General features: G+C 58.7%; 2 protein-coding genes across 2 annotated transcripts; one reads left to right on the top strand and one right to left on the bottom strand.

Moving 5' to 3' along the window:
• Window positions 1–878: 878 nt before the first annotated feature.
• On the top strand, window positions 879–16,647 carry ARHGAP4 (Rho GTPase activating protein 4). Its single transcript, XM_065916325.1, has 22 exons — window positions 879–1,042; window positions 4,890–5,097; window positions 5,189–5,351; window positions 5,563–5,625; window positions 5,879–6,058; window positions 6,661–6,789; window positions 6,878–7,099; window positions 10,851–10,952; window positions 11,105–11,296; window positions 11,397–11,481; window positions 11,727–11,754; window positions 11,969–12,071; window positions 12,592–12,652; window positions 12,768–12,845; window positions 12,927–13,061; window positions 13,170–13,275; window positions 13,380–13,613; window positions 13,703–13,776; window positions 13,869–14,052; window positions 14,241–14,333; window positions 14,519–14,633; window positions 15,723–16,647. The coding sequence occupies exons 1-22, from the start codon at window positions 976–978 to the stop codon at window positions 15,954–15,956; spliced, it is 2,856 nt and encodes a 951-aa protein (XP_065772397.1). The 5' UTR covers window positions 879–975; the 3' UTR covers window positions 15,957–16,647.
• Window positions 16,648–16,657: 10 nt separating this feature from the next.
• On the bottom strand, window positions 16,658–19,533 carry AVPR2 (arginine vasopressin receptor 2). Its single transcript, XM_065916326.1, has 4 exons — window positions 19,087–19,533; window positions 18,497–18,548; window positions 17,336–18,217; window positions 16,658–17,176 (listed from the first exon to the last, which is right to left on the bottom strand). The coding sequence occupies exons 2-4, from the start codon at window positions 18,519–18,521 to the stop codon at window positions 16,971–16,973; spliced, it is 1,113 nt and encodes a 370-aa protein (XP_065772398.1). The 5' UTR covers window positions 18,522–18,548; window positions 19,087–19,533; the 3' UTR covers window positions 16,658–16,970.
• Between the last annotated feature and the right edge of the window lie 261 nt (window positions 19,534–19,794).

Below are 19,794 nucleotides of genomic sequence, written 5' to 3'. Positions count from 1 at the left end.
GCTGACTGCATCCTGCCTTAGTATACCAGAGAAACACTGTTGCCCTCTGACTTTGAGTTGCTAGAGAGATGTGAAGCATCCCTAGATAAGAGAAGCTCCAAGCTGCCCCCCAGGCTCAGTAAAGCCCTGTTCTGAAGGTTCAGGAAGAGAGCTACCCTTCCCCAGCCCCCCAGGCCTAAGATAGAGCAGGTGTGAGATGCAGGGGAAAGGAGACAGAAGAGTGTCTTCCGGTAGCAGGAAGTGGTAACCACCTATGGGGAAACAAGGCTGGTTCCTCTCTATGGGGCTAAACAGAAGGGGAACCTTAGCCTAGCCCTACCCTCTGCCCCTGCCCCCACCCCACCATGTGGCCTGGAGGGACCAAGGGCAGGTTCTGGTCTCCCCTGCTGACCTTCCTTCCCCCTTGGCTCTCCTAGTGTTGGGAAGGGTGGGCCCCATTGAATGTCCTGGGGGTCTGGGGAAGGCAGCTAACCCATGGGAGCCCAGTGGTCAGGAGCAGTTTATGGTGTCTCTGCACACTGGCACTGATGACTAATGGCCATGATGTGAGGGGTGCAGTCTGGCAACGGGGACCACAAAGCCCTCTGGAGTCTGGGAGGGAGTGGCAGCCAGAGGATGCCAGCTTGTCAGGCACCTTGGGGCTCTCACAGCCACCCTGGCTGCTTAGCAGCCGAACCTGGGGCACAAGGCTGCCCGAGGGCATGCCCCGTGTGTCCGGGGGGCGGGGGGGCGGGGGAAGCAAGGTCTAGCCGCAGTGAGAACCACACCAGGCCGAGACCCTCGTGGGCAGTGCCAGGCCCAGGGCTCCCCGCCCCAGGAGCCACGTTGGGGACGGGACGGGACGGGACGGGGCGGGGCGGGACGGGGCGGGGCTGGCGCAGGGTGCTGGCTGCCAGGGCCCGCGGGTCCCCGCGCCTGGCCCGCTCACGGCCTCGTGGGAGCAGCTGGGTTTGACAGCGCGGCCGCCAGGCGACCATGGCTACGCACGGGAAGCTACGCCGAGAGCGAGGGCCGCAGGCTGACTATGAGGCACAGGTCAAAGGTGAGAGGGCGTTGGGTGCTCCTGGCCCGTTTCCCCGCGGAGACCCCAAAGGTCATGGGAGAGCCTGCAATGTGCTGGCCGCTGGCCCGGGACTCTCAGCCCACCCCCAACAACCTCCGGAGTGGGCTGAGGGAGGGAACCCAAGCCCCCTGCCTGCCTCCTCACACCCCTTTGGCCTCAACCGCCACTGGTCCCGCTTCCTTCCTCCTTCCCTCCATTCCTGCCCTGGTGGCTCTGCTCTCCTAGGTTCTCCCTGCCCCTCAGGAGCCCGAGGAGGAAAGGGGGACCTCCTGTTGGCCCTCAAAAAGTGGCGTTCTAGCCACCAGAAAGTGGAACACCTTAACTTTGCTGAAGGGGGCTGGGTAGGGGTGTCCGGGGGCTTCAGTGGGTGAATTAGTGATGGCTTTACCCTAAGACCACTCCAGTCCTGTAACCCAGTCCCGATTGCCCTTCTTTGGGCTCTGAGGTGGCTCTGAGTTGAAGGCCACTGTCTCTGGGTCCAGCTGGCACAGCGAAAGTGGACTGCAGAGCAAACCTCTTTGGGTTCTGATAAACACTCTGTGCAAATCGCATGCAAATGAGCCTTGCAAACTTAGTCGACAGCTTGTCTCCGGGTCTTATTCAGGGTGTGGTGGCTCTTGCAAAGGGAAGAAAGCCACATCCAAGCACCAGCAGTTTCCTGGTGTCTCAGTCACTTGATTTTACTGACGAAGGAGACGCAGCTCAGAGCGTGCTCGTGGTCACACAGCACCATAGGTCCTAGGAGGTGTAAGGAAATGAACCTCGAATGTTCTTCCAGTCCAGAGGTGGAAAGTCCAATGTAATTCTGCGATGCAAGCAAATTGCACTAAAGCGTGTGCAAGTCCTTCCCATCTGGTAAAGGTGGGCTGCTGTCCAGACCCAGCTCAATGTGACTGTTCATGGCAAGCCCGCTCTCCAGGCCTTGCTGCATCATCCCTCAGATGGAGAGAGCCATCCCAGCCTGTATCCCCCAAACGTCATGAAGATGAAGGACTTTGGAAACCCTTCAATCAGCAGATATGTGCCAGTTCATTCACACCGAAAAGATTGGGCCTTGAGCAAGGCTATCTTTAGATGTTCCTCGCCTGCTGTGGGCGTCTAATGACTTGAGCTTCTGTTTCCCATCTCCTCCGCCCTCCAGCCCCCACCAAAGAAACTTCCTACTATGCTACAAAAAGAGGATCAGTATCTCGACACTCGAAATTCTGAAAGGTCAGCACAGTCATGGTTTGGGAGGCTGTCTTTTCTGCTTTGCTTGTCAGCAGAAGTGAGACTGAATGCCTCACTCACAGGAAGTGTTGTTGGGGCCCAGTCCCGGCTCAGCAATGCAAGCAGACATGGATTCCATCCTTTTGACAGATGTTTTGTACGCATCAGTTCTCTGCCAGGCCCTGAAGATACAGCAAGGAGCACACGAGAAGCCATCCTTGCTCTCATATGGCTCACAGTGGAGGAGACATATAGTAAACAACTTATCACACAACTTGTTTCAATTATGATGAAAACCACTGTAAAGAAAAAGCTCAGATGTCCAGAAAGTGGATGGGAAGAGGGCTAGACCTAGTTTATGGGGAGATCCGGAAGGGTTCCCTGATGAGTACACCTCAGCTAAGATATGAGAGCTGGATGCTGCTGCGGCCTAGAGCCTGGGGATTTAGGTAGGTGCCAGCTGTGCTCAGACCCTGCCGAATCACGTCTGCTTGACACCAGGTCTGCTGGATCTCAACCAAGTCTTGGTTGCACTGAAGAAGAAATGAACACTTGGCTGTGCTGGCCTGTTGAGCACTACTCACTTGTGATAGGTCCCCAGGGAACTGTTGTTCCAGGAGGGTAAGCAGAAGCCAGTGGACAGCAAAGCAAGCCAGGACATCTTAGCTCTTTCTTGGAATGAAGTGAAATTGACTTTTATCCGAAAAAATGTTACTGTGATTCAGTGAAGAGTCTCATGATCGCAGGTGGCTGAGAGCCCACTCCGGTCGGCCCATGGGACCAGGCCTCAGACAGTGTAAGGAGACGGCATTGGTTTCAGCATCAGGAAGCAGTCCCACCCCCCTAGGCTTCCATTAACCCAGCTTGACTCTTCTGTGGAAAGAGAGTGCTCCCATTCAGTGTTTGCAGTGAAAGCATGGGCTTGGTGGCCCTTGGGCCTTTCACTGAGCTAGTCCCAGCGGTGGAGGGGGGTGAAGGGGCCACATCTGGGGTGCCTGGAGCCAAGGAGATGGACCCAGGGACTGAGAGTAGGAAAGGGACCTTCTCCAATGGGAAATCAGAGGAGATGGGAGTGCTGGGCAGGCAGGACCCATGGAGGCTGCTGCAGGCCCCACAGACCCCCCTGGGATGGCACTGATGGAACAGAAGTCCCAAGTGTACCAGTACCGAGTCCTTATCCACAGCCACCCTGGGTCCTGCTGCTTCCTGCCTCCTCTCATTCTGACTCCTGGTTGAAACCCCCAATTTTCTATTGCTTAGATGGGTGCACTGGTGGCCGCTGGGGCTGGGCACTTTTCCTTTGTCACCTGATCCCTGCCCAGGCTCTTCACGGCAGCCCGTGTGGGCCCTGAGAGCAAAGCAGGACCCTATAGCTCCACTGCTGTGGCTGCTCTCTCCCTTGCTGTCTTCCCCCTGCCGCCCCCCACTGGCGTGGCTCTCTTCAGCCATGCTGCCTGCAACAGCCTTCACACTGCCGTCTGCCTGAACATTCTTCCCCCGGATGTCTCCACTGCCCTCTGTCACTTCCTTCAGCTCTTGTGTTCCAAGCTGCTTGTTCCTGACCACCTTCCTCTAAAAGAACCCCTCCCTGCCACCACCTCCCGCTCTGTGTTGTCACCCCTTGTTCCCCTGCTGTCCCCCCCCACACCCACACTGTTCCCATCCCAGCTCCAGGAGGGCAGGAAGTGTGTCTCCGAGTCTAGACCCACTGAGTGTATAAGCAACATGCTGCTGAATGAAGACATCAGTTAATGCCCCTCCCCCGCCCGGCATCTGGACAGCTGTTAGTACAGGAGTGACCCATTTGCCAGAAGCCAAGATACAGGGCTTCTGTCCCTGGGATGCCCAGGGCTTACCAGTGGCTTACTTAAGCTCGTCATTCTCATTGAGGCGGTTCTTTGCTTTGGGTCTGTGTGGGGAAAGCGGCATTGCCAAATCAAGCCAGCGATAAGGTGTCACAAGCCAGCAGTGTGGGGACCCTGGGTGTGGCTCTCTGCCGAGAGGTGGTATTAGGGTGCCCTGGAGGTTGGTCATCGGGAGTTGGTACTGGGAACAGAAATCAGCCCCGTTGCCTCAGTCCTGTCACTGGTCAGCCCCCACTGGCCAGCCTGGCCCCTGTGGTGGGGCCACCCTTTCTCCTGGGGGCGAGGGCTGGGTTTCCAGCCCCTGAGGCCACAAGTTCACGGCAAGTTTGGCAAGAGTGCCATGGCCGCCCCAGCCCTGTGCAGCCCCATGTGTCCATGTGTTTGTCAAGGAGGCTGCCCTGCCTGGAGTCCTGGGCACCCCAGGGGCCGGAAGTGGCAGGGGAAGCCACTGGAGGCTTTCTGGGAAGCAGGGAATCATGAGAAGGCCACGTGACTGGTGTCTGGCAAGGATGGACCCCACTCCCTCTCAGCCCTGGCCCATGGTCCCGGGAACGGCCTTTCTGTTCCTCGGGTCCTGGCCCACCTGGCTGGTTCCCCTTAGCTTCCGCTTGGAGGTCCGTTTCCTCAGGCCCACCCGGAGCCCAGCCAGACTGCCAAGCCTGGAACTGGCCCCTCTCCCCACGGGGCCAGCATCACCTCCCCAGACTCAGGGGGCCCACAGCCCCGGCCTGAGCTGCCCTCCCGCCCTGCAGAGATGCGCTGGCAGCTGGGTGAGCAACTGCGCTGCTTGGAGCTGCAGGGCGAGCTGCGGCGAGAGCTGTTGCAGGAGCTGGCTGAGTTCATGAGGCGCCGTGCCGAGGTTGAGCTTGAGTACTCGCGGGGCCTCGACAAGCTGGTGGAGCGCTTCTCCGGCCGTGGAGGCCGCCTCGGGGGCGGCAGTCGGGAGCACCAGAGCTTCCGGTGGGTCCTGGGGCCGAGCAGCTGGGATGGCCAAGCCCGAGGCCCACTCCTGGTTGGTCTGAGCCCCCACCTCCACCCCCCCCACCCCCAGGAAGGAGCCGTCCCTGCTTTCGCCCTTGCACTGCTGGGCCGTGTTGTTGCAGCAGACACGGCAACAGAGCCGAGAGAGCACGGCCCTCAGTGAGGTGCTGGGCGGGCCCCTGGCCCAGCGCCTGAGCTACATTGCCGAGGATGTGGGGCGCCTGGTCAAGAAGGCAAGACTTCTGCCCTGGGCCCGGGAGGCGGGTAGACCCCAGGATCCAGCGAGGGCAGCCCGTGGGTGCTCAAAGCCCAAGTGTCAGGGACGGGAAGGCCCTGGAGGCTGGGGGGAGCTGGTGGGAGCCTGGAGTGCTGAGCTGAGGACTGGCGGGATGGACGTGGGTATTGCCCTGGAGCAGGGTGGCACTCAGCTCGCCTTCTCCCCAGAGTAAGGATCTGGAGCAACAGCTGCAAGAGGAGCTCCTGGAGGTGGTGTCAGAGCTTCAGATGGTGAGAGCCCGTGATCACAGGGAGGCTGTCACCTCACCTCTCCCTGGGCCAGGCTCAGGGAGGAGGATCAGGTGCCTGGGAGAGACCTGGGTTTCGGGGATCGAAAGCTGGGCCCTCTCTCCCTGCCCTGGGCGCTGAGTACTTGGACCAAATGCTCAAGGCCTGAGTCCGAGACAGGCTGGGAGGAGGATGGGGTGGGCTGGCTGTGGCCACGGCCTTGAACAGGGCTGCCTGGCCTTGGGCCTCCTTGCAGGCCAAGAAAACCTATCAGGTCTACCACACGGAGAGCCTGAGTGCTGAGGCCAAACTCCGCGAAGCCGAGCGGCAGGAGGAGAAGCGGGCAGGCCGAAGTGCTACCGCCGCCACCACCAGCACCGAGTCCGGGCCACTCCGCAAGGGCTCCATCAAGAAGGGAGGGCGGCTGGTGGAGAAGGTGGACCTGGGGGGCACCTGTCTGTATCCAGAGGCTCTGGCTCCTGGCCTTTGTCTTTTCATGTCCTCAACCCTCACTGGGCCTTGTAGGGAGGTGGTGTGTGGGTCAGGAAAGCAGGGCTGGCTCTGAGGGGGGCTGCGAGGGGGCTCCCTGGGCTCAGTTGGTAGACACAGGGGGCAGGAGAACAGTCTCTAGACCCAGGACAGTCTGCATTCCCCCCTCCCTGCAAACCCAGCTGGCCAAAGAGCAATCCCAAGCCTGGGGGTCCTGCCTCCCACCCATTCTCGCCTCACACAGTGCTGGGAGATAGAGGAGTGAGGAGACACGTTGGATGGGGGGCTGAGTGATCAGTGGGGAGGACGCGTGTTCGAGATGGTCCCCGAAGGAAGGATGGGGAAGTGGAGGCTGTCAGGGTTTAGGAATGAAGAACCTTTCAACTTCTGGGCTATATAGTTTGAGGGGCCCGGTGGGATAGTGGGGGAGCTGTCCGAATGGGGAAGGGAGGGGTGGGGAGAGTGTGTCGAGGGTGGGGGGTACGTAGAAGGCAGGGCTGGGGCATTCGGCCACGTGGATGACCCGGGGGCTCATGTGATCCTGAGCAGCGTCACGCCAAGTTCTTGGAGCACAAACTCAAGTGCACAAAGGCTCGCAATGAGTACCTACTAAGCCTGGCCAGTGTCAATGCCGCCGTCAGCAACTACTACCTGCGGGACGTCATGGACCTGATGGATGTGAGTGCGGGGTATAGGGAGGGTGCCAGGGGAGGCTGGGCATCTGCGCCCCGAGCCCTCCCAAGCCGTGTCCTCGCTCGTCCCCCAGTGTTGTGACACAGGATTCCACCTGGCCCTAGGCCAAGTGCTCCGGAGCTACACGGCTGCAGAGAGCCGCATCCAGGCCTCCCAGATGCAGGGCCTGGGCAGCCTGGAGGAGGCTGTGGATGCCCTGGATCCCATAGGTGACAAGGCCAAGGTGCTGGAGGTGCACGCTGTCGCCTTCTGTCCCCCGCTACGTTTCGACTACCAGCCCCACGAAGGGGATGAGGTGAGGGTCTCTGCCCAGCCTTCAGGAAAATGGCTTTTTGTGTTCTGATCTTCACTGTGGTGGTAGCTGAGTGGAATGGATTTCCTTCCCTTTGCCAAGACCTCAAACCTCCTGAATGCCACTTACTTCTCAGACCCTCGTGCAGTGGCCTCAAGGCAAATGGGGCTCTGGAGTTTCTGCACTTGCATTGTAACTAGCAGACCTCCCTAACCCACTTCTGCGGTACAGCCAGTGAACACAGCGCCTCCCCTCCCACGAGGGCAAACATAGCTAGGATGACAGCAATTTTGAGGCCGGCTGGTTGGTGGTAGACAGCTGCCCGTACACTGTTCTTTTGGTGGTTCTGTGTGCTTTAGATATTTCACAATGCAAACTTGGAAGAGAAAGAAACCATGCAAACACTAGCATATAACTAGGCATCTTCGTTTTTGGCTGCACCGTGTGGCATGGGGGACCCTAGTTCCCCCACCAGGGATAGAACCTGTGCCCCCTGCAGTGGACCTCCAGGGAATTCCTCACTAGGGCATCTTTTTATGCATCTCTGAGCTGTACTCTCCTTTACCAGTTTATCCTCATGAGCATGGACTGGGATTACACTGGATTGTGCATGGACTGGGGTTCCACTGACCTTTTTCTTTTTTTGCTTATTTCATTTGTATTTTGACCAAAGTCATATCTGATAAAGTCAAACGTTACTCAAGGCGTTCAAGGGCAAACTGCCCTTCTCTGACCCACCCTTCCTGTTCCTGATTCCCACTCCCCAGATGCAGCCACTTCCCAGTCTTCTAGCTGCTGCTGCTGCTGCTGCAGACAATGCATCAGGTGCTGCTTGTGCTTTGCAACTTGCCAGAGGCCCTATGATCCCCTTCCATGGACGATTAGGACTCCAGCCCACATCACCATCTGTCTCCACCACACCAGGCAATCTCTTCTCTTCAGAGCCCTGCTATGGAGCCATGCAGTCCCAGCTTGTAGGCCTCAATTGACTTCTAGGCCGGCACAGTCCAGGACCTTTCTTTCCCTGTTGTCCTGAGCATCCCTGCTTTAGACTCTCTGCATCCCAGATTGTGTGTCTTTCTCTGTTTTGGTTTATTACCTTGTTTGCACGGAGATCTTCCCCCGTACTTTCCTGACTTAGACTGTCAGAAAAAAACTGCCTGTATTCTGTTCTTGAAATTGGTTGGTAGTTTACCTGGGGGTAGAAGTCAAGGTTGAAAAGCATTTTCTTTTTGGACTGTTCAAAGTATCCCTTCAAGCTTTCAGTAGTATTGTGGGTGAGAAGTTCAGCCGCCATTCTGATTTCTGCACTGTTGTCTGTCACCTGTAATTTTTCCCGTTGAAGTTTTTAGGATAGTCCCTTCCCCTCATGTACAATTTTATAATGATATGCCTTGGGGATCCTTTTGCCTTCATGGTGCTGGGCCATCCGTGGACTTTGTCAGTACAGAAACTTAAGTCTTAAGGTTTTGAGCTCATATTGTTCCTTTGGTAATTCCTGTCCCTTAATTTTCTTTGTGCTTGCTTTCAAGAATTCTTGTAATTGGATATTGAACCTCATGGGTTGTCTAATTTCGTTATCTTTTATCTTTCCTATTTCTCATCACTGCACCTTTTATGTTTATTAATACTATTTAGGTATATTTAAAAATTTTATTTATTTGGCTGCATTGTGTCTTTAGTTGTGGCATGAAAGATCTTTCTCTACTTGTGGCATGTGGACTCCAGAGCATGAGGACTCAACACTGTGGTGCACAGCATACGTGTGAGATCTTAGTTCCCAGACCAGAGATTGAACCCAAATCCTCTGCATTGGAAGGCAGATTCTTAGCCACTGGGTCACCAGGGAAGTCCCATCACTATACCTTTTAATTCTGTTCTCTTAGAGATCTTTTTGACTTATCTCTGCCCACCCCTTTTTAATTTTTCTTAAAAATTTACTTTGATAAGTTTTTTTTTTAACAGTTTTGGTTTGTTTTACATGTTCTTATTTAAAATAGCCCTTTGTTCTTGTTTCATGGATACAGTATATTCTCAAATTTTTCTGAAATGTTTATCGTGTTTCTTGGTATTCCCATGTCCCTTACATTTTTTTCTGTTTGCTTGCGTTGATCTCTGTCTTCCACTTTATTTAAAAAATTTTTTTTGTGAACCATTTTTAAAGTCTTTATGGAATTTGTTAGAGTATTGCTTCTGTTTTGTATTTTGTTTGTTGACCTTGAGGCATGTGGGATCTTAGCACCCTGACCAGGGATCGAACCTGCATCCTGTGCATTGGAAGGCAAAATCTTAATCACTGGACCACCAGGGAAGTCCCTATGTCTTCTTTTTTTTTTTTATGTCTTCTACTTTAGAGCTTTCTCTCAAATTGCTGCCAGTTCTTGGCTGTCAGTTCCTATTCCCAGGAGGCACTGAGAGATGGATTAGGTATTTGGTGTGTGTGAGAAGAGCTTGTCAACAGTGGCTTTCCCCACAGGATGGCTGGGTAGGGAGTTGGAATGTTCTGTGATGCTCGCCTTCAGCACGGGGAACTGGAGGTGTCTCAGCTGCTGGAAAGAACTTCAAGGACTTGGGGGAGGGGCTCGGCTCTCGCTTGGATGCTGTCAGGAGGCAGGGGTGACTCTGATTCTGTGTCTTAATAAATCTTCTCAAGAAGACGGGGTGGAGGTGGGTAGAAGGAAGCTAGAGTGGTCATTAGCAAGGAGGGAAATGCCTGGCATGCTAGCCAGGCCAGCAGGAGGTTTGGTCATTTTTGTGGCTTGGACAAAGTTCTTGTTCTGGTCCGTGCTCAGACGTGCTGATGAGGTGATATTGTTTTTATCTTCAGCCGCCATGGCCAGAGAGTGGCTTTGTGTGATGCTGATGCTCTGTGACGTCCCTTATGTCTGACAGGTCCACACCGAGACACAGATGGCGGTGGCTGCTGTGCCTGCTCATCAGGGCTAGCCTCTGATTTATCCTTTCCAAAGAGTCAATTTCTCGTGATCTGCCTGTTATGTGGGCTTGAGGGCGGTGGGTCTTCTCATGTCAGCGTTTCCTAGAGCCTGGATAGAAATTTTATAATTGTGGGCAAACATACATGGGATTTACCGTTTGGACCTTCACATGGTTGGGCAGCCACCCCCACCAGCCATTCCCCCAACGTTTTCCATCTTCGCTAATAGAAACTCTGTCCCTGTTAGACATTTTAACTCCCCATTCGCCCTGCCCTAGCCCAGGGCCCCCACCATCTGATTTTCTGTCTCTATGAACTTGACTGCTCTAGGCACCTCATATAAGTAGAATCTTATACTATTTGTCCCGTTTGTTTGTTTGTTTGTTTTGTTTTGTTTTTTTTACAGAAGGCTTATTTCACTGAGTATAATGTCCTCAGGGTTCACCCATGTTGAAACGTGTATGAGAATTTTCTCCCTTTTACTGCTGAATAATATTCCACTCTATAGAGACACCACCCTTTGCTTATTCACCCATCAGCTGCTGGACACTTGGGGTGCTTCCACCTTTGGGCTATTACGAGCAGTGCTGCAAGGACATCCGTGCATAAGTCTCAGTGCTCATGAGTGTACGCCACCTTCCTCTTGGAAGGGGTCCATGCTTCAGATCTGGCTGGACCAGGTGTCAAGGCTGGTGACCCTCTGCAGTGGCCCCCAAGGCAGCAAAAATCAGTCCCAGAAACCTCTGTGCCTGCTACACAGCCCACCCTAGTGTCTCAAGTGCAGCCCTAACCCCCCCTACCTGATGCTGCACCCTGCAGGTTGCTGAGATCCAGGTTGAGATGGAGTTGCGAGATGAGATTCTGCCCAGAGCCCAGAATATCCAGAGCCGCCTGGACCGCCAGACCATCGAGACAGAGGAGGTACGGGGTGGCCTGGCCCCAGGGTGGGGATAGGGACCTGGACACATGGAGCTGGATGGCCGTGACCTCCCCTTCTCCTTCCTTCTGACTCGACCTCCCTGTTCTTCGCCTGTCCCCCATTTCTTCCTGCCCGGGTACCATCCCCTCCCAAGGTGAACAAGACACTGAAGGCCACACTGCAGGCCCTGCTGGAGGTGGTGGCGTCAGAAGACGGAGATATGCTCGACTCCTTCCAGGCCAGTCCATCCACCGAGTCCCTCAAGTCCACCAGCTCGGACCCAGGGGCTCGGCAGGCGGGCCGGCGGCGGGGCCAACAGCAGGAGACCGAGACCTTCTACATCACGGTGGGGAGGTGGTGCTGGACCGGGAGGGCAGGTGGGCAGTGGGGGCCAGGGAGGGCCGGGGCCAGGACTAAAGCCTTGGGCTCTTCCGGGGGCTTGGCAGAAACTCCACGAGTACCTGAGTGGACGGAGTATCCTTGCCAAGCTGCAGGCCAAGCATGAGAAACTGCAGGACGCCATCCAGAGAGGTGGGCCCCCTTGCCTCGCCACCCCCAGGGCCGGGAGCAGCCCAGCCACAGTGTGGCTCTCCTCCTGCGGCTTCTTCCTGGCCAGAGAGTGTGCTGGGCACGCAGGAAGGAAGCCAGCCAGGGTCCCGGCCCCTATTCTGCCCTTTGTCCTGTGGCCGCCCTCACCTGTAGGCTGCCCCGTTCCTCTGCCATGCGCTGAGAAACCTCCTGGCCCAAGAGGCACACCAACCCTTTCTCCTTGCCAGGTGACAAGGAAGACCGGGAGGTGACTTGGTGAGTCCTTCGAGAGGGGCCAGTTTGTCCTGAGGACCCGTGGTATCCCCACCTCCTTTGTTCCTCGGTGTCCTTAGTTTTCTACTTATTTTGCCCAGAGGGTTCTGGAATAACTTGCGAGCCCCAATGTCCAGTTAGGCTGGGCTGGGGGGGTCTGAGCAGCCTAGTGTCCAGGTCCGCTCCCCTCAGAGGCAGCTCCTGTTCACTGCCACAGGACCCAGTACACACAGAGAAAACTCCAGAAGAGCCGCGCCCCCCGCCCCAGCTCCCAGTATAACCAGAAACTCTTCGGGGGAGACATGGAGAAGTTTATCCAGGTACTTGCCTTTCCCTTCAACCGAGTGCAGGCCCCTCCCTGCTTCAGCCGTGCCTCCAGCCCTGGGGCCCCTGTGGGCCTGAACGAGTTACCAAGAGCTGAGGACTTACCAGGAGCATGGGTACCCGCAAGCCCCTCTTCTGGGATGCTCGCTAGGGAGGGAAGTCAGGAAAGCACCAGAGATCAGAAAAGAACACTATTGTTTGCAGTGATGTGATTCAGTCTCTCACTGTTCAGAAGAGTCAGCAGGTTATTGAAGTGAACAAACCCAAGGTTCATGATGTTGCTTGATTCGAGGTCAGCAGAGAGAGGTGGGTGGTATTTCCACTCTGTAGCAGGAAACAGATAAAATGTCAGGCACGGCACCAGGGATCAGAAACCCGCCCCCCCAACCGGGCGTACATCTCCCTGGCCTTGGTGGTGACTGTGGAATGCATTAAAACAAAATAAAAATGAGTGAGTGACAAGGTGGGCTGTGTCATACCCACTGTGGAGGGCACTCTCTTTGTCTTTGTCCGCAGAGTTCAGGCCAGCCCGTGCCCCTGGTGGTGGAGAGCTGTGTCCGCTTCATTAACCTCAATGGTGAGTGAGATCTGGACCCTTCTGCCCCTGGCCTTCCCCCCCACCCCCAACCAAGATTGGAGGGGCGGGGCTGGAAAGGAGGCTTGGTGCACACCAGTTTTCTATCCTCCCACAGGCCTGCAGCATGAGGGCATCTTCCGGGTGTCAGGTGCCCAGCCCCGGATCTCGGAGATCCGTGATGCTTTTGAGAGAGGTGGGGATGGGCAAGGTTGGGCAGGGGGTGGGGGTGCTGGGAGAGCCGATGTCATGAGCCTTGCTCCTCGCTCCCTCCCAGGAGAGGACCCACTGGTGGAGGGCTGCACCGCCCATGACCTGGACTCGGTGGCAGGTGTGCTGAAACTTTACTTCCGGAGCTTGCAGCCCCCCATATTCCCGCCAGACCTGTTTGGAGAGCTGCTGGCTTCTGCGGGTGAGCCAGGGGCCTGGGGGTGGGGTGGGGGTGGGGGGCTCCTTACTCCCTAGTGGCCACCTTGCCCGGGCTCATGGCTTCTCCCTGGGGTGATGGCCTTGTTTGCAGAGCTGGAGGCTGTGGCCGAGCGGGTGGAGCACGTAGCTGGCCTCCTGTCCCGGCTGCCCGGACCCGTGCTGGTGGTCTTGCGGTACCTCTTCACCTTCCTCAACCAGTGAGTGCTTCTGGGGGTCGGGGGGGAGCTCAGGGGCAGCCCAGTTGGAGGAGTGGGGATGCTGAGCCAGGAGCTCCGTGCCTGTGACCTGCCTGTATCCTCAGCCTGGCCCAGTACAGCGACGAGAACATGATGGACCCCTACAACCTGGCCGTGTGCTTCGGGCCGACACTGCTGCCGGTCCCTGCTGGGCAGGACCCCGTGGCTTTGCAGGGCCGTGTCAACCAGCTGGTGCAGACCCTCATCATCCAGCCTGTACGGGTCTTCCCGGCCCCAGCCCAGCTGCCTGGCCCCATCTATGAGAAGTGCATGGCCCCGCCTTCTGCCAGCTGCTTGGGGTAGGCTCTTGGCGCCGCCAGGAGAGAGAGGCTGGCCACAGGGGGCGCCCTGAGGACGCTCAGCCACCTCGCTCTTCTCTGGACTACAGGGATGCCCAGTTGGAGGGCCCGACGGGGGACAACGAGTTGGAGCTGGAGCCAGGGACCTCAGCCCAGGAGGAGGGTGAGGGTGGGGAAGGACAGCCCCACCAGGTCCCTGGCCAGGGCCTCTATGCCACCCCCACCCCACCTCACTTACATCTCCTCTCCTCCCAGACCTGGAGGGTGTTGTGGAGGCCGTGGCTTGCTTTGCCTACACGGGCCGCACGGCCCAGGAGCTGACCTTCCAGCGTGGGGACGTCTTGCGGCTACACGAGCGGGCCTCGGGCGACTGGTGGCGGGGCGAGCACGCGGGGGCACGGGGGCTCATCCCCCACAAGTATATCACTCTACCCACGGGGTGAGTTTGGAGGCTCTCCTTCTAGCCCCCCCTCCACCCCCGGGTTTCCAATCCTTCCCGTACACAGAGTCCCAGGTCCTGCGGTCCCAGGCTGTGCCTTGCTGACTGCTGGCCTGCACCGTGCCTTCTGCCTTGCAGACCCCAAACCCAGAGTGAGCATTCCAAGTGTCTTGTCTTTCCATTCTCAGAGTGGAGAAGTTTGCGGTGGGCCAGGGGCTGCTGCCCAGCGGGGACCTGCTGAGCAGCTCAGAGGGGCTCCCTGTAGTGGAGCTTGTCCAGAGGTGAGCAGGAGTGGGGAAGACCCCTTCTGGGCCTTGCTCGCCCACCCCAGGCTGGAGGCAGAGTGGCCAGGGACCAGCCTTGCTGTTTCTTTCCCTTTCCTGTGCCCCAGGCTGGGAGAAGCCCCTGCCCGGGAGCGTGGGGCCTCCCCAGGGCCCCCTCTAGGCTCCCTGTCTGTGCCCTGCAGGCCAGAGCCATGCACCCCACCCGAGATCCCTCTTGGCATCCCCGGGAGTCACTCCGGGCACCGACGGCCCTGCATGGTCCCAGCATCCCCGGAACGACACATGGAGGTGGATAAGGTGAGCGCTGGGAGTGGTCATGTGGCAAGAGGGGTGCACCTGCCCAGGTGTGGGTTCTCTGCTTCCCCTATGAGCCACTCTTCCTGCCTGAGGTTCAAGTCTGACATTCCTGATCGCAGGCACACTGGCTGAGCCCAGCCTTGAGAGGGGCAGGCCGGTAAGGGGGTGAGCTTGGTGGGGAGGGACCGGCCTGGAGGCAAGGTAGTGGGAGACCTGGGGGAGGGCGGTCACACATTTAGGCCTCATGTTTGGTTCCTGAGTGGGAAACGGTGCACGGGACAGGCTTTAAGGCTGGCATCTAGAGCCAGGCTAGGTGACAGGTGGTAACATGGCAGGCGCTTTGTGAGCCAAAGAAGATGAAAGGGGCAGATGGAAAAGCAGCTGAGTGAGGTGGTGAACTGGGGAGCCTGGCGGGGTCATGGTTCTTACAGGGGGGCAGAGAGCGGGTGCCAGATGGGGCCCTGGCGTATGGTGCAGCCTGGGGAGACACCCAGATGCCTTCTGTGCCCACTGGCCCCAGCGCACCCCTCCATGGGCTCCTGGTGGGCACTGCCAGAAGCCATGGGGGACAATGTGAGCCTGGGGACAGAGAGTAAGAGAGCCCGCCGTGACCCAGGTGTGGCCTGGTGACGGGGTCTGGGCACCGGGGACAGAGGGGTGATTGGGGACACACATGTGAGGTGGCCGGGGGAGTATGGGCCAGGGGTGAGGGGCAGGGCATCCATGAGACCCCAGGGCAGGTGGCCAGTAGGCTGGGCCAGGCGGGCTGTTGGGGAGCCCTGGCCTGGGAGGTCGGGGCCTGCTGGGGGCCCCCCAAGCCAGGGGGTGGTGGCTGTGATCTCTGCCAGGGAGAGAGTGGGGAGAGGATGGGTACCCAGGGCCCAGCCCGAGGGGCTCCCATTTGAAGGCTGAGCTAATCACCGCAGTCCACAGAGGCAGTGACTGAGGACTTTGTTTCAGGGGGCAGAGGAGTTCAGAGCGTCAGAGGGCCTGACTCCTGAGTCAGGTCACTGTTTTGGGGGCAGGGGACCGGCTGGGCAGGTGGGGCCCACTTGTGCCAACATCCTGCCTTTCTCTCCTCTCTGCCAGGCTGTGGCACAGACCATGGACTCTGTGTTTAAGGAGCTCTTGGGGAAGACCACCCTCCGTCAGGGCCTTGGACTGGGCACCAACAACTCCCCGAGCCCCGGGCCTCGCAGCCCAAAGCCTCCAGGCTGTGGACGCCTGGGCAAGAACAAAGGCTTCTCGCGGGGCCCTGGTGCCCCGGCCTCACCCTCAACCTCCCATCCCCAGGGCCTGGACTCACTCTTCAAGTCACACTGAAGGCCCACCTCATCCTCTGCAGGCTCTGCCCCAGCCCAGGGCAAGACCGGCCGGGTGCCCCCAACCCTTTGCTTCTCTCTGGCCCTGTCCAGCATACCTGCTCGTGACCCTCTGCAGAGAGGAGGAAGTGGCCTCTCCAGCTCCTCCCTGCCTTCCCCACTCTGGTTTGGGCCCCTCTGGGAGGTCGCCGTGGAGGGAGGCAGGGGGCAGGTCCCTCCTGGCCCCCTGGGTGTGAGGGCTTGTGTCTGGTTGTCACTCTTGACAGCCAGCAGGTGGCTGGTGCCTTTGCTCAGCTGAGGGCGCCAGCCTGGTGGGGGTTGACAGGCATTGGCAACCATTCATAAAATCCTGTGCATTGACTCCCAGATGCAAGCCAGTTCTCTGTCTGGCTGGGGGGGTGGTGGTTGGAAGGTGGGTACAGGGCCAGCCTCTTGGCACCCCCAGCACTTGAGGCCAGGGTGCCCAGCTTCTGCGGCTACTTGGCACAGGGCTTTGTGTTTGGGGACCTGCACCTTGGAAGTCCCGTCTCCTATGTGGTAGGTTCCAGAACCTTGCATGCGTCTGTGGGTGTGGGAGGGGCCTGAAAATCTCTCTGCACTTCCCCTACATTTAATGCAATTAAACATGCATGAATTTTTTTAAATACCATCCTTGTAGAGAAGGGGAACAAAAAGAAGCAAATATAGAAAAATATGGGAAATCTATTGAAAATGTGTTCATTTCTCCAGTACCCCAGTATTCAAAGAGACTCACCAGGTGGAAAATGAGCCAGAATTTTTATGAGGGCAAAGTCAGAGGGAGGGCCAAGGGGGACAAGACAGGGGGGCAAGGATGGCCCCTGGCTCAGCCTCCTTTTTCCGCCCCCTGGGCCCTCGGGATCTCTACTGGCCAGCCGCATGTCTCGGCCAGGCTCCTGCGGAGCCAGTTTGTAGGTGGTCAGCTGAGTTCCGTGGAGCCTCTAGAAGGAGAGCAGCTCCACGCCCCGCCCCCCGCCCCCACTGCTGCCCCAATTTCTCAGGAGGGGTTGTCTTTGGCCAGGAAAGAGCTGGCTGTGGCACATGACTCCTCTTGGGGCCCCGGGCTGGGCAGGGCACGCCTCCAGGTGCAACAGAGCAGGCTTCGCAGCTCGGAGGAGACGCTGCTGCTGAAGGAGGCGTAGATCCAGGGGTTGGTACAGCTGTTGAGGCTGGCCAGCAGCATGAGCAACACGAAGGGTGGCCCTGTGTGGGGCAGGAATCAGGGCTGGGGCTGAGGGCCCTCGAGGTCAGTGCACCTAGGCTCGGAGGCCGAGCTGGCTGGGTTGGGGGGGTGGAGAGGGGTGAAGGTGCACGTGCACCAAGATTGGGCAGCCCCCTGCAGCCCCAGCCACCGCCACGCACCTTCCCGTGGTGCCTCCGGGTCCCACGCGGCCCACAGCTGCACAAGGAAGAAGGGCGCCCAGCACAGCACGTACACTATGACGATCACCAGAGTCATCCTCACAGTCTTGGCCACGGCTGCCGACACCCGGGTTCCCTCAGCAGGGCCGCCCGGCCGGCACCCTCGGTGGGGCCCGCCGGCCCTTGGCGCCGGCCCGGGCCCCAGGCTGGCATGAATCTCCCGGAAGATGAGCACCTGACAGGCAGCGATACCCAGGGCAGGTGCCACAAACACCATCAGGGCGATCCAGGTGACATAGGCGCGGAGGCCCCAGGGCTCGGCAAAGCGGGCCCAGCAGTCGAGGACCCCGCTGCCATCCACGTCACGCTGGGCAAAGATGAAGAGCTGGGGCAGGCTGAGGAGCAGCGAGAAGGCCCAGGCCAGCAACACTGGCCGGTTCCAGTGAGTGCCACCCCCGTGGCGGTGTGCCAACATGGGGCGGCAGATGGCACGGTGGCGGTCCAGCGTCATGGCCAGGATCATGTAGGAGGAGGCATACATGCCCACCATCTGCAGGTACTTGACTGCCCGGCACAGGGCATCAGGCCCACGGAAGCGGTCGGTGGCATCCCAGGCCAGCTGGGGCAGCACTTGGAACAGAGCTACGGCCAGGTCAGCCAGGCACAGGTGGCCGATGAAGACGTGCATGGGTGCCCAGCGGCCCCGCCGGCCCCGCCGCACCAGAGCCCCCAAAACCAGGCCATTGCTCAGGGCCACGGCCACAAAGACGGTGGAGAGCAGTGCCAGCTCTGCCTGGGCTAGCAGCGGGTCCCGGGCAGTCCACAGCTCCCCTTCGCTGCCATTGCCTGCTGCGGTAGGTTGAGAGAGATGCCGGGGCACAGCTGGGCAGAAATGGGGACAGAGGGCCAAGTCAGTGAGTCTATTCTGCCCGGGCACTGGGCTGCCGTCACCCTGGGCCCTCTGTTTCCCTCCAGCCTCCTCTTTCCTGGCTCCTGGCCTTCCAGCACAACACACATCGTCCAACCCGCCCCCTGCCCCCGTCTCAAACCACATGTGGTGGGGAGGAAAGGGCAGCCTCAGGCCCCAGTGAACCAGACGGCTGGCTTTTTCCAGTGAGGGAGGCGGGCTGAATGGGGGGCGCCCAGGGACAGGAAGCTTACCTGAGGTGGTGGATGCCAAGAACATAGCGGGGCAGGCAGGAGTCCTGAGCGCCTGGGGGAGACAAGGTTGTGAGCTCAGCCTCCCACCCAAGGGGCCAGCCGTGCTGCCCAGAGTCTCTGGATAGGGGTCCTTAGAGCCTTGGCCGGGGTGGTGGGGTGGGGGTCTCGCCTGTGTGTGCGACTCTGTGTGTGTGTCTGTGAGACTGTGTGTGTGTGTGTGAGAGAGACTCGTGTGTGTGTGTGTGTGAGAGAGACTGTGTGTGTGTGTGTGACTGTGTGTGTGTGTGTGTGACTCTGTGTGTGTGTGTGTGTGTTCATTCCCATGGCCGGACCCTGGGGGGTATGTCTTAGCTTAATCGATGTTGGTGAAGTCTGGCCACTGAGGCAGACACGGACCTTGGAGCCCAGGACCGGACAGGGGAAGATGGTGCCAGGGGTCGTCAGACAGATGGACGAACCCAGCCTAAGACCCACCCATGAGAAGTGAGGCAGACATACAGACGCCCCCACCCCCCACCCTGACAGAGGCCCAGAGAGGGAACCGTTAGAGGGCTGGGGTCAGGGTGCGAGGGCTGCTATGTCCCCCATACCTGGCCGGACTCCCGGGCTCCTGGGCAGCTGGGCGGCAGCAGACGTAAAGGTGGCCCCAGAGCTCAGATCGGCTTTCCATGGGCAGCCCCGCCCCAGCCAGTCCTCTGGGAGTGACCAGCTCAGGAGGGGACTTCCTCCCCGCCTCCACGAGCCTCCCTGCCTCTGGTACCGGGAAGTAGACTCCTGGCCTTCTCTGCTTCCCTTCCCGGCCTGCCCGAGCCATCCCAGGTCCGTCCCCGGGGCCCCAGGCTGCCCCTGAGAAGACCCGAGCCCTCCTGAGCTGGGCCTGGCTACCCCCTAACGCTCCCCACACATACCACCTTGTGACAATGTCGGGTTTGCAGAGCTCTGGGCCATCCCTGAGTTCACAGTGTCTTATTTTCAAAGTGGGGCAGCTGTGACCAGAGATGCACTGGCTCAGCACCACACAGCTTTCTCCTGGCAAAGCCTGACTCCCCTTCACCGGGACAGGCTCCTCTGACCCCTCTCCGGGCCTGGGCGAAGCGCCCGAGGTCCCTACTAGGCAGAGGGAGGGCTTGTCCCCAGCCAGTCAAGGCCCCTCCCGTCCTCAATTAGGCCTCCCGGAGATGAGGGCCGGAGATGAGGTCCTGCCAGCTCCCTCCCCTGAGGCTCTGTGGGAGCCAGGACACCCCACCCCCCCTCGCAGTTACCTGTCCGTCTCTGTACCCCACATCTCGTCTCCCCCT

The sequence above is a fragment of the Muntiacus reevesi genome, chromosome X (genome assembly GCF_963930625.1).
Source record: "Muntiacus reevesi chromosome X, mMunRee1.1, whole genome shotgun sequence".
Taxonomy (NCBI): Eukaryota; Metazoa; Chordata; class Mammalia; order Artiodactyla; family Cervidae; genus Muntiacus; species Muntiacus reevesi.
The sequence above is the reverse complement of the archived record's forward strand: the minus strand, read 5'-3'. Positions and strand labels throughout refer to the sequence as shown.